At 34.6% G+C, this 14,374-nt stretch overlaps 1 protein-coding gene across 1 annotated transcript; it reads left to right on the top strand.

Annotated features, from left to right (window-relative positions):
* The first annotated feature begins 10,693 nt into the window (after positions 1-10,693).
* Positions 10,694-11,243, top strand: LOC131055978 (uncharacterized). Its single transcript, XM_057990297.2, has 2 exons — positions 10,694-10,931; positions 11,062-11,243. Exons 1-2 carry the CDS (start codon positions 10,742-10,744, stop codon positions 11,223-11,225), a joined length of 354 nt encoding a protein of 117 aa, XP_057846280.2. The 5' UTR covers positions 10,694-10,741; the 3' UTR covers positions 11,226-11,243.
* The last annotated feature ends 3,131 nt before the right edge of the window (positions 11,244-14,374 follow it).

The following is a 14,374-nucleotide window of genomic DNA, read 5'->3' as shown; positions in this document are numbered from 1 at the left end:
TAAACTTGCCTTTCAATTCCAAAAATCGATTTCCTCATTCAACTGAAACTTAATCTTTCTGATTTAATAATCCAACAGAATGCAATTGAATCTATCGCAATAAAATACAAAGCTTTCCTTTTCAACAGCATATATAAAATGCATTAAATATTCAAGATCAGTCATTTAATCGAATTCACTCCCAATTAAAAATGAGCAATCCAAATCAACGAAAATCACATAACAAAATTCTGATTAATCGAGTCCATTAATCTCTAATGCACAAATACATATTTAATCAAGATAATTACTAAGGACTAATAATCAATTTAACCAAACACACCAAGCACGCAAAACGAGAAGGTCAACCAAACAGACGACTCGCAAACCCAAACAAACAGGATTACCGACGACGACTGGCGATGCTCACTTGAGCACGACTAAGGTCAACTAGGGTCTTACGACCACCTAATCCAACTCTAAGGATTAAAAAGGTACACTCAAACCTGCAATTCAGGTGAAGAAGAACCTCGCACTCATGCGGCGTTGTACCTGAAATTTCCTGCAACCAAGAGCCATACATGCATACATATATAAAATTTAATGAAAGCGTTAGCTCAATATTAATACCACGAAATAGGAACACTAAACAACTTGCATACTACTAGTGTGAAAACCACATCAATAGCTATGCGTTAAATCAAACATCTGACAATAATCATTATATTAAGATAACTAATCAAGATTAAACCAAGGTTAGAGATTGATTAGGGCAGGGGTACTACATATAGTTAATTTCACTTATATTACATGTGTAAAATATAATGTGAATCCAAACTGATGCACTTGCCACTTTGATATTTCTATCTTAATATTATTATTCTGCATTTTACATGTTGCTTTTGTAATTGAGGCCAAATGCAACGAATATCAATGATATATTTGTGAAAACAACCTTTGGCAGAATGGGATGGGGAAAAGTAAGTTTAGCTAACACTTAAGATCATGCATGTTCTCAAATTTCATAATCAATTACCTGAAACTTCTCTCGATCCTTAAATTACTTAATTATAATAATTCATTCATTCATTTTAATCCAGCTAGCAACATTTCTTTGTACCACGTGCATCTTTTGTCTGCACGGCTCGCGAAGCCTTCAACTTATTACAAACTAATACAAAATCTCTTCAAGAAAATGAAGTCCTAAAGCATGTATTATTGATTAACAAGCAAACTACACTATCAAACCAGTTAAATGCTTATGGATAGGATTATTGATTAACAATTTTCATCAATGGATTTACGGGAAACCTTTGAACTCACTGTTTTAAGGCCTTTGATAAAATACTAAAGTCGATGAAAATTGCATAAAATTGATTAAAATGGAAACAACAACTTAAATAGGAAATAGTGTGATCCAAAGGCAACTGTCTTTCTGATGTACTGAGCATGTTGCATAAAAAATATTAAAATGGAAACATTTTTCTGATTTTTGGATGTCCAACTGCTATGAACTCTGTTTGCTAAGTTTGTTTGCTAATTTTGTTTGCTAAGTATGGTGTGAAGGCACTATGTTATGTAATGGTTAGATTACATTTGATTCTTAGGTCTTAGTAAGTGTTAGCATCAAGCCTTGTAGCGATGCTAGGGGACCTTAGAGGACATAGATGTTATTATTTTTAGTTGTCTCTACTTGTGCTTAGATAAATTTTTAGATTGTGTTTAATATTATGCTATTCATTATTATAGCTTAATGAGTTAATGTATTTTTAAAATATATAAAAATATATATATATATATATATATATATATATATATATATATGTTTGTCTTCTTGAGGTTAGTTATTTAGATGAGTTGTCTTCTAGGGTTCCTTTGTAGGGCATTACAAACATAATTGTATGTTCACAAGCCAAATTCAGGACAAGTTTTCACTAATAGTATCATAATTGTAAATGATTTAGATAGTATTTACCTCTTAAAGACAAGGCTTTATTGCAATAATTTCAGCACACAACTTGGAATCTTCATTAATGCAAATGTAGGGACACCTTGAATGGCTATATACACTCGTGTAAATGGGAGAGAGGATAGACAGGGACCTCGAGGACTAGAAGGATGACCTAATCATGCTTTCTCTAAGAACATACAAGTAGCTTATGCTAAGCTAGTGATTTCCATTTCATCTTATAGGAGCCCTATGGTGAGTATCTTCAGGGAAAAACTAGTTATGCCCTTCCACTGAAACAATCACAATATTTGGTCAAAATAATGGGTGGGTCTCTACAAAAAGGTTTTTAGTAATTGTTTGAGGAGCAAGACCACATACAAACTCACTAGGACACCCACTACCAGCTCTTACAACCCTTAATGGGCCTTGATGTTCGAAGGCTATCGAACTCATATTGCACCTATGTCATATTCACCCTATAAGATAATATTTGTCTTGCTACTTGTTTATATAGCAGTTGAGTAGAAAATCTAGTTTAGTCATTCCTCCTTCTAGGAGTGATCACTTCTTTGAAGAGGCAAGCCTTCTAAAAAAAATAAAATGGATACTACACAGAATGTGCAAGTGCACAAGCAATTCAAGCATATGTTATCTTTAGTGCACTAGATCCAAATATGAGTGAGCTTGAAAAAAACACACATTCTGTAAGAACACTAATTCTAAGTATTTTTGTTTGTTTTTGTCTTTGAAATACAAACACCAAATGCTAAAGATGAAATATTAGTAGTGAGAAAAACTCACTCATCCATGTAGAAATATAAGACCTTAACTGAAAGCAAGAAATGTTAGAAAAGTCAAAGTACTACCTCACTGTAAATTACTAGTCAAATGTGAAACAAAAACATGACAAATGCAAAACTCCAAGTAGACCAATGAAAAAAAAATTGAGTATGGATACAAGAACAATTACAAATGAATGCATAAATTATTGTGAACAGATGCGAATATTTGTCTATGTCTGTCGAAATTTGTCAAAACATTAATTCTAAAATATATCACGAAATTAAAACATTAAGATGGGAATAGGTAATACGTTATAATGCATGGTGTAAGCTAGCAAACACATTTGATAAATAGTAAGGCTTATATTTTTGTCAAATTCATTGAAGATATATTTTGCTTTTATGCATTTGTTGAGCTCACAACTGTTGCCTTGAAATATTTGGTCATATTATGCAGGTCATCCTATTATTAACAAAAAATAGATTCTCCTATGCACAAAACATTAGTGAAAATGATCCAGTAAAAGAACAAAATTGAAACCCTATACTCAACAAGGCTCATTAAATTCATGGACAAATGCAAAGTTAATTTCACACAAATGCAAACTTTTTTGTTAGACAAATACGACATTGATAATATCATAGATGCAAGATCAATTTCATAAATAAGGAATAAATAATATGCAAATGCAAAGATCGCTAGAAAAAATATGAAAATCTAAGTGCGATTTTGAAAATTTGAACTTGCACCTAGAATGTCACAAAAATATAAAAAAATCACAGAGTTGTTGACTTCATGCCAAGTTCACCAAAATTTATATGAGGGCAATCTGTTGATCAGATTGAAAGCACCAAAATATTGAGAAGGGGGGTGAATCAGTATTCCCACAAATTAAAGAAAAAATTTCACCAATTATGACTATCCACAAAAATATCAAACAAACTTGACTAATATAAATCAAAGCTATGAGATTTCCACAATCCATTTTGCATTTCTAGTGTATTTTTTTCTGGATTCGATTGTGTGTATATTTTTCCATCAACGTTTCGAATCACACTCCGTGATTCATCATCAGGATGATAAGAATTCCCAAGACATGAAAGATGTTGAGTTGCAGATTTGAGGCAAAATATAAAGAGGAGAGGGGTGGGGGAAGGCACGGGAAACAAGGAGAGAGGAAAGAGAAAAGGAAAAGACCACCTGAAGGATGAGAGACCTAAAACACTCCAAGGAATAAACCACCCACAAAAAAGAAAAAAGGAAAGCTCAGCACCATAATCAAAACCACTAAAGAACAAAAAAGAAGAAGAGAAAATGGGATAAAAATAAAAAACTAAAAGAATAAAAAAATGATTATAAATACATAACGGAATAAACACAAAGGCATAGACCAAAAGACAAAAACCAGAAACAAATAAGAAAAGAGAAAATTACAATTCCAAAAGAATGAGCATATAAAAATAAACACAAGAGGAGGCCTAAAATCAAATATAAACTAAATAAACAAATAGGAAAAAAGACCACAGGGGGAGAGGGCGATGCATAAATGAGGAAGAAAGAGGAGGAGAAGTCAGGGAGGGGGGCGGGGATGACGCTGGAGGGCAAGAAGAAGAGGGTGCCACGAGATGCTAAGGTTTAACCCATCGTCTCGATTAAGATTGGATGGGTGCTGAATGATAGCAATGGCCTCTTTAACTTTCCTCTTGAAAAAGTTGTTCTCCCTACACAATACCTGAGTGTCCTCCAAACAGATATGATGCTTGGTAGTTGATGAATGCTCAGCTAAGGCTGATTTGAGGGCACGTTCATGCTTAATGTCGGCACTATGCTCTTTTATTCGAGTCATGAACGAACGACCTGTTTCTCCAATGTATGGAGTTCCACAGGAGCATACAATCTTGTATACACCTGACTCTGAAAAGGCATCCCTAGTGTCCTTAAGCGGTGGGGCATGCCTCTTGATGGTGGAAACAGGTTTGAAGGCACAACGGAGACCTTTTTTCCCAAGGATTTTTGAGATTTTGTGAGAAATGCCTTCAACATAAGGGAGAGAGACATACGGGGCCTGAGATGGAGAGGGCACGGGATTCGTGATGGAAAGGAAATGAGATTTGGCTTGGAGGAAGGCCCGAGTGATCTGCTTGTTCGAGTAGCCATTCCAAAGGAAGACTTGACGAAGATGGGAGAGCTCTTGGTCTAAGTTATCCTTATCACAAATCCGATGGGCTCTTAAAGCCAAGGTTTTGAGGATCCCAACTTTCTGGCTATGGTGGTGATGAGAAGACGAATGAAGATATAAGTCAGTGTGGGTAGTTTTGCGAAACACCTAACGACCAAGGGATCCGTCAGGTTTTTTACAAATTAAGACATCGAGAAAGGATAAAAGGTTGTTGGATTCAAGTTCTTTGGTGAAGGTAATAGACGGAGAAATGTTGTTGAGGTGAGTATGAAATTCCTCTAACCTGTCCAAGCCGTGGGGCCAACATACATTGGTGGCATCCATATATCGTTTCCACCATTTTGGCTTGAGGGGGAAAGATTGTAAGGCCACCTCTTCAAAATGTTCCATGAATATGTTGGCAATGACCGGCGAGAGAGGGGAGCCCATGGCTACTCCGTCAACCTGTTCATAGGTAACACCTTGGAAGGTGAAGAAGGTTGACCTTAAGCAAAGTTCCACTAAAGAGGCGATTTCCTCATTGACCTTAAGCTTGACAATCTCTATGGCGTCTAGAATAGGGACCTTGGTGAAGAACATTAAGAACATAACCACAAGATGAACACCGGATTTATACATGGAAAACCCAAATGGGAAAAACCACAGAGAGTGTTAACTCTCAAAAGAATATAACTAGTTATAATTGTGTTTACAAAGGGGTGGCTCATTGCCAGATTACAAAAATGGCTCACTGTCAAACTGCTCACTCCAAATATACAAAGAGATGGCTAATTGTCAAAATGCTCACTGCAACTGAAAAGGTTGAACTAAGAAGGTTTGCATGTCCAAATGCATGGAATCAATTCCATGTTTAATCTCAAATTATAAATCACAAACTCTACAGTAGATCCGATTACAGATCTTTGTACAACTATCCCGCAACAAGTCCAGTAAAGAACTACTGCAACACTATTTGCCTTTGCAACTCACTTCACAGATACTGCTATCCTAGTTTCCAAATTTCTTTTGCATATCACACACACCTTCACTCACTCAATCTCTTTCTCCTTTTTTCTTATTCTGCTTCTACTTCTACTTCTGCATTATGCTACTACATATGTATATGTATATATTGGAGGGCACAAATACAAAATAGTGTGTTGGCCAAGCCCAACACATTATCAATATGATTATGTTAGCCTCCGGAAGACTTCTACATGCTTCCTTTACATACTCTGATTGCTAATGCATATACCAAGATTATCAGAAACGGATAGGGTCATCCAAACCCAAGAATACTGACCCATAATCATAGGATCAAGCCCAATATTTAAAAAATGTAGGCTCCACGCGTACCAATAAAACCGCAATACAAAACTCTAAGAGATACATCTGATAATTACCAAAACTGCTAACACTGGGATAGGTAACTAATATCAGGATCAATGAGAATACCTAACATCGTGATACTGGGATCAATGAGAACTCAATGAAACCTCTAAATTCATCATCCAAGGTTATCCATGTTGCATAATAACTTCTAACCAAAATTGCAACATCTGAACTACACATCCATACTGACTGCATACAATCCTTTGATACAATAACAACCATAACATCCATTGCATCTAGACTAATGTCCAAACCTCATATAATGTCTGGTCCAAACTAGATGACTAGTTTGAAATCAATGACAACATTGTTCACACAAGTCTAACAGAATTTACCATTGCTAATTAAATTAATAGGTAGGCAAAAAAAATGAACCTAATTAACAACTTTGATCGTAAGACAATAAGAGTTCACTAATAAATATAACAATAAAATGAATCAAATCAAAAAATACTCTATGTTGAATCTTAGCATATCTCTTCTATTGTTCTTTTTCTTCTTGTGGAAAATTGGCTCTTAGAGTTGCACTATGAAAAATTTGTAATATTTTGACACAAGAATCCGAAGATAGTGGTTACCAATAATGAAGGACTGAAGTTCAATTCATAGACTTCCTAAATTTTGATGAATGGTTGATATGGATTCAACAACAGAATCGATCTACCATGGAAAATGATTGATACAAAATAGATTAAGAACTCTCAAATTGATTGAAAGTATAACCCATTTGATTGAGTCATGAAGATTAATTGACTTTTTAATGAATTTGATGGGTTCATTAACTAGTTTGATTGATGTGTGGACTAAATTGATTGGTTAGAAGATTGAATTGATTGATCTATTAGAATGAGTTGATTGAAAGTTGACTAGAAGTTAGTGGTAGTTAGAATTTTGACTTTTGATGTAGGAAATTAGAATGAAATGTCATTGATTTGAATTTAAAAAATTTTAAATGTTAAATGAAATTGAAATTGATGGAAATGAAATGAATTCAAATTTGGATGGAATTTAGTTACTTTGAAATTCAATAAAATAAATTTAGATTAACGGGACATAGATACAGACAATTGAATAATTTCTTAATTGAATTTAATTAAATGATAAAGATCATTTAATTGAATTAGAAATTCAAAATTAATTAAATAATAAAAGTATTTAAATAATTTAAAAGGAGGGTTTATTGATTAAATGATTTGGATGGAAATTGAATAATTATTTTTTGCTAAAAAAGATGAATATTGGCTTAGAAAAATAGGATTGGATTAACTAAATAATTAAGATCACTTACTTAATATAGAAGAATAATTAACGATATTAGTAACAGGACAATTTTGAGTGTCTACAAGATTAACAATATTAATTATATGTTATATATGTAAGTATAACAAAAAAATAGAAATATCAAATTATCTTTTGACAATATTCAGCAGATACTTGTTCTTCACAGTGAGCTTGTTAAGACCTCTGAAATCTATGCACAGACACAATGAACCATCTTTCTTGATTTGGGCCTCATCGGATAATCCATGCAAGTTAGAAAACATCTCCTCAATGTCCCAGAAGAAGTTTTCTAATGCCTTGTCATCCCGCTTTCCATTGGACGGCTCGACTAGCAGTGCAGGTTTTGCAGAACCCTACGTACCAGCCGAAGTGAGCAGAGTGTGGTGTAGGGCTTGGCCATCCTTGAAAAATAGGATATCTTCATGCAGCTTTGCAATCGCTTCAAGAGGCATCATTTGTATTCTATGTGACTTCACTGTAACCAGCCTCAAGATTGGTGGTGCGATTGTGAAGATCGCATCCCTCTACAGTCTGTAAGCATCTCTCAAGGTCGCGAACCCAAGTTCGAGTCCTAGGGTGATGCGTTTGATCTCCTCGATCGGAACGCACTAAGTACCTTGTTTTATTTATTTATTTAAACTTTAAATTTAATTGCAATATCAATTCAAGCTCTGAACCATAACCTTTTTACTAAAATAACCTTTTTACTTTTCTTTAGTTATTAGTCATAGTAATAAAATTATAAAAGGTTTACTTGGGGGCTATGTTAAGTTCAATAATTTTCTATTTGCGGTTTATTTTCCTATTTTTAAAAAATATTCTTATACACATTTTTATTTGATAAACCTCATTTCTCCTTTATTTATATATATTTTTAATTATTTTTAATAACAAATTTGATGATCATTATCATTATAAATATAAAATATTTTCAATTTTGATATCTCTTGCTGTATTTTCACTTAAATTTTTTTTAAATATAAGTATGCCATGGAGAAGGCCCTATAATGGGGATGGTAGTGGGACACAATTCATCTATTAGTGGAGTACAATAAGTGTCATGTCGATACTTATCCCCAAAAAGATGCTACTAATTTTGAAAAAGCAACCAGATATGTGATGCCACATCAACACACCAATAAACATGACTTAGTGCACAACTACGAGTCTTATTTAATTTTTGGACCATTTTGGACACCTTACGAAAAAGGCATGTGATGTGGCATATTTGACCATGTGGACTTAAAACCAAATTGTTTTAAAAAATTGACATGTAAATATTTGTACAAAATTCAAATTGATTTAAAATATTTAAGACAAATTTTGAGAGGTGTGAAACTAGGGTGCTCCACTATAAGACCCTCTCCCATAATATTTATATTATATTTATACAAATATAGATCATCCCCTTTATAAATATGATATATAAAATAAAACAAAATAGTAACACATCAAAATAATTAATTTTAAAAAATTAATTAGGCTTCCTCCACAAGTGAGTGTAAGTCCCATTGTATGTTATGTTGAATGATTTGTATGTTAGGCATGTCACTAGACAAGGACAATAGCTGTGCTGTCTCTTAGGCCTTGTCGCATTTTGTGTGGTCCATAGGCAATTTAAAAAATGGTGGGTACAGAAGTATTCTATTCTATATTCATCTTGTGGTTACGAACAAAAACAATCTCGGTACTCTATTCTATATTCATCTTTCGTCGCCCGCCTTCCAAAACAAAAATCTTTCTGGCAGAACTTCTCAGTCGGGCACAATTTACAGGATAGATGGCAGAATATACAACAACTTGGGGTCTTTTATCACATTTAGCAGAGTAAAAACAAGTATTGGAGGGATCTCCATAGTGGTTTTTAAGAAGCAGGGCGTTGCTGCTTTAGATTCATTTATCTCGGTACTCAAATTTAATGTTCACAACTCTTTTGTATCTTCATCTTGTGACTTCCAATTAATATTTCCTCACCCGCTTTCCAAAACGCAAAACCATTCCTTCCATTTGCCATTTGTAATTTCTCAATTGAGCACAATTTACATGATAGTGGGGCACAGAACTCACAACAGATTCAGGACTAAAAGAGTAAATATTGAAGAGACGTGTAATTTTGTCGGCCAAATGATTTGGCAGATAACAATTTCCATGTTGGCAGTGATACATTTTTCTCGCGTTATGAACTCTCAAAAAATTACAGTCGAGCACGTGTCATCCATGCATGCGCTTGTAAAGCCTGCGGCGCACATGCTGTAAGCCTTTAGAAGGCCAACACGTCGCCACATTTCTTGATTATGATGCAACACATTATAAAATACATCGTTCTCTTCTTCACTCACCGTTGTTATTCTATTTGACATTCCAGGTTGTCTGTTTTCAGATTCTCTGCAGGTTGAGTTTGTCCAAAACTTCCTTTTCGTATATTCATTCATTTAGGAATGCGATAGTGGTTTTACTTCCACTTAACATTCTCTCAGTGCCCAACTCTCTCTCACTCTCTTCTTATACGCTTTGCATCTGAATTTGCCATGGAGATAGAAGAAACGGGAGAGCACTATATGCCGTGCCCAAAATGCAGTCAGAAATGTTATAAAAAACACCGTGAGAAAGAATACTTTGATGGGTCTGCTTCTTTCTTCAAAATTATGCTTGGAGATTTTGCAGAGAAACTGGTAACTCTATACAACATATTTTATTCTTTTTATTTCATGTATACTGTTAAGAATCTGTAAAATCTAATTGTTCATTGTGTTTACCGCAGCGCATTCCTCCGGCTTTTGTTTCCCAGATCATAAATGACCAAGATGAACATATGGTGTTGCAAGGCCCAGATGGGCAGAACTTCAATGTACGGTTATGGCGTTCCATCAAAAAGTTGGAACTTCAACACGGCTGGATAAACTTTGTAAATTATTATGGGCTGGAAGTGGGCGATCTTCTAGTTTTTAAATACATTTCTAAGTCATGCTTTAAAGTCAAGATTTTCGATAAAACATCATGTGAAAAAAATCAAAGAATACAAAGCAAATCTTCATTTCAGGGTAAGAAAAGGTTTTGTTTAAAGTTCCATAACTAATTTATCGAGTTATTTGAATGTATTTTTTGAACAGAATGGGAATAATATAAAGTTATTTTTTGTTGCAGGCAATTCATCCCATAACCCTGGACATTCTTTCGCATCTGAGAAGCATGGGACAATGGAATCTGATGCTCCTTTTATATCAGATAAACCCTCTTGTACACTGGTTATCAAATATAATGAGCGTAGTTTAAATCAACAAATAGACAGTAAACTGCTGATTGATCTGGATTCTGATGAAAAAGACAACCCTGAGTTTCAGGCGGTGACTGAAATTCAAAGAACAAAAAGGATGCCTCCCTTCCTCGGTGAGTAAAAGTTTGTCTAAAACAATAGAGCCTTTTAAATTTTTAAGTGTTTTAACTAACTAATGGAGTTGCATTTGAACTGTATTTTTTAGTAGGATCGGTATAATAATAAAGTGAATTTTTATTGCAGGCAATTCATCCTCTCATAAGCACGTGAGAATGGAGTCTGTTGCTCCTTTCAAATCAGATAAACCCTTTTGTACAATGGATCTGAAATCGTGGAATGTAAATCAACCTCATGTGCTAGTGAGATCGAATTCTCTACTTTCTTTAGTTATGTATTCTCAAATCTAAATTAGAAGTAGAGGGTTTACAAGGAGGTATTTAACACGTTAGTAATTTGCAATGTATAGAGATGCCCACTTAGCCAAACAATTTGCTACACAATTCCATTGTCAAGGAAACTGAGAAACTGTCAAAAAACCTGAGCTATCCATCAATTAACCCCATCCAACAGCTTGATAGTCAACATAGAAACCATCAAATGTGAATCAGATTCACAGATAACCCTTCTCAAACCCTGAGCATAATCTCTCTGTACAGCATACCAAATAGATAGAACTTCCATTAAATTATTTTATTTTTGAAATTGTTTGTGCAGGTCTCTACTCATCATAGAACTGAACGATGTGATAGAAGATTACTTTATTTTTGTGAGTATGATTCATGTTGTGTGGGAGTAAGGCAGAGATTTTGGAATTTAAAAAGCCTCAATGCACATAGGGCATTGAAGCACAACCTTCCCTTCATTCCACCAGGAAGGCGTGGCCGAAAGCCCATAGTACAACGAAAACATCAATAGGTAATTTGCAATTGTACTCTTAAATAATGTTGTCAGATTAGTTTACTTAAGTGGTTGTATGCATCTGAATTTGACCTGATGTTAACATTCATGGCATCATAGGTCAATGGTCAAGAAGGAACTGATGGGCTTTAGCAGGTACCATAGTTTCAAGAGAGAAAGCAATTTGTTTTACTGGAATGTTTAAAATAAGGCTAAAGATTCTATATTTTATTGTCTTAAATTTCATATTTCTCCTCTCGATTTGTAATGCTTAACATTTTATTTTTTTCCATCACAGGAACTTTGCAAGGCAGCAAAGATGTTACACAAGAAGAAGTAGGTTTTCCTCAAAACTTTTGAATAAGGCTAAAGAGTGTGAAAGGATAGTTTGAGGTGTTGTACACTTCCACGATTTTCTGAGGGCCTTTGTTCACTAGACAGTGTAGGAGATAGTTTAGGGGATAATGAGAAGAGTTGGTAATTGTACTTCTCTATTCCTTGTCAATTAGTAATTTGAACATTATAGTGTTGAAAATTTATGATGAAATTTTAATTATTTGGATGTTGGAACAATATGAAAATTTACATTTCACTTGACAATTTAATATGCTTTCTAACTTCCTTCTTGCATCACTCTGGCTTTCCTCCTTTTAACATGACCTTCACAACTTATAGATCCTACATGTACATGTTATTCATATTGTATTGTGGTGGATTTTCATACAATAGATGCTAATGTCATTGTGCCTTTGTTGTTGTATCTACCTTTTCATAATGTGATTGTTGGTTAAATGCAAACATTTGAACTTAATACATATCTTATAGTTAAAATCACTTATAATGCATTTGTACAATATAATTCTAGCTGATACACTTGCCACTCTGATATTTCTATCATATTATTTTACTGAATTTAAATGTTTCTTTTGTAATTGAGAGGTAAAATGCAACGAATATCAATAATATATTTGTAAAGACGACCTTTGAAGGAATGGGATGGAGAAAAAGATGGAAGGGGAAAGAGGAAGAGTTCTGAAAAATTTAGCACCAATGACAATAATGAAAGAAAAACCTGCAATGCAAACAGTCAAATAAAAGGGTTTTAAAACAGAGCGAACACTTAAACCATGAAACGTTCTCAAACTTCATAATCAATTACCGGAAACTTCTTTTGATCCTTAAATTACTTAATTATAATAATTCATTATTCATTCTAACCCGGCTGACAACATTTCTTTGTACCTTGAAAAATAGCATTCATTGAAGCAATGTGCTTTGATTACAAACTATCACAAAATATTTTCAAGAAAATGAAATCCTAAAGCATGCATTACATGCATGCAATTACAAGCAAACTACGCTATTAAACTAGTTAAATGCTCATGGATAGGATTAATTACCGAGCAGAGGCTTAACTCAATTTCTGCAACTCATTTGATTTGAGTTCAAGAAGGCACGGTAGAAGAAATTCCATTACCGAGCAGAGGCTTAACTAAATTTCTGCAACTCATTTGATTTGAGTTCAAGAAGGCACGGTAGAAGAAATTCCAGTATCTCGGCTTCTGCTGATACTCATCAAATCCCCATTCTCTGACCGTTTTAAAACCTTTGATAAAAGAGTAAAGTCGAGGAAAACTGAAAAAAAATCGATTGAAATGGAAACAACCACCAAAAACAGAAAATAAGGCAACTGTCTTTCTGATTTATAGAGTATGCTGCATAAAAAATTTTAAAATGGAAACATCTTTCTGATTTTTTGATGTCCAACTGCCGTGAACTGATGTTTCCTGAGCTAAACTGCAGTCCGATCCGGGGCAGATTTGAAATTGTTTGATGTCCAACTACTGTGAACTGCAGATTTGAAATTGTAATATCATGGATTGCAATGTTCGTGGGGTATATTTATTCACCCTATTCTTTATATTAAACTTATCCTATGTTCCTTATATTTATGAATGAATATATCCTATAGTCTTTGAATCTGGAATTTGATGGTCTAAAGGGCATATTCGTAAAAACTGCCCAATTATTAGTCGCAGGAACCAAAAGCATAACTCAGCTGGGACCTCTGTTAACCCTAATAATATTAATGACCTAAATTCTTCATCTCCTCACTCTGCTAATGTGGTCTCCGAAGTTCCTGCTCCCACTCCTAATGAACTTAACCCTCTCAAGCCCGATCTCGCACCATCGGCCCTCCCTGGCTCCGGCCCTCCACTTGACCTTGTGGAACTGCCCTCTGAGGGTTTTCTGCTTGTTACCTCGAGAAAACGGAGGCGTAAAACTACCCCTCTCAGTGCCCTAAACCATAGCCGTTCAAATACCATCCAATTGGCCTCTAATCATAAACCCCAGGACCCTCCTCAATCCCTTATCAATTCTGTGGTTAAAAATATGGTCAAAAACTTAGAAAACCCCAATCATGGTGATGATGATGCTAACATTTGTAATAACCCTGCAATGATCCTTAGATCCAGAACCCCCTTACAATCGGTCTCCTCTTCACTTGCAGGTCATATTATTGATACTAGCACCATCAACCGATCGACTGCATCTACGCTCAAAGAGCTAGAGGATATTCATATTATAGAAGTTATTTATGCAAATAAAGGCTTGGATGAAATTAGATCTAGCACTTTGCTCCCTGGCTTTCCAGGCT

Source organism: Cryptomeria japonica, unplaced genomic scaffold (assembly GCF_030272615.1).
Source record: "Cryptomeria japonica unplaced genomic scaffold, Sugi_1.0 HiC_scaffold_149, whole genome shotgun sequence".
NCBI lineage: Eukaryota > Viridiplantae > Streptophyta > Pinopsida > Cupressales > Cupressaceae > Cryptomeria > Cryptomeria japonica.
This window is presented reverse-complemented; position numbering and strand designations above follow the sequence as displayed.

Coding starts and splice junctions, on each gene's coding strand:
- LOC131055978 (XM_057990297.2), top strand. CDS start 10,742: ATGGAATCTGATGCTCCTTTTATATCAGATAAACCCTCTTGTACACTG. Junction 10,932..11,061: donor AAGGATGCCTCCCTTCCTCG/GTGAGTAAAAGT, acceptor TTTTTATTGCAG/GCAATTCATCCTCTCATAAG.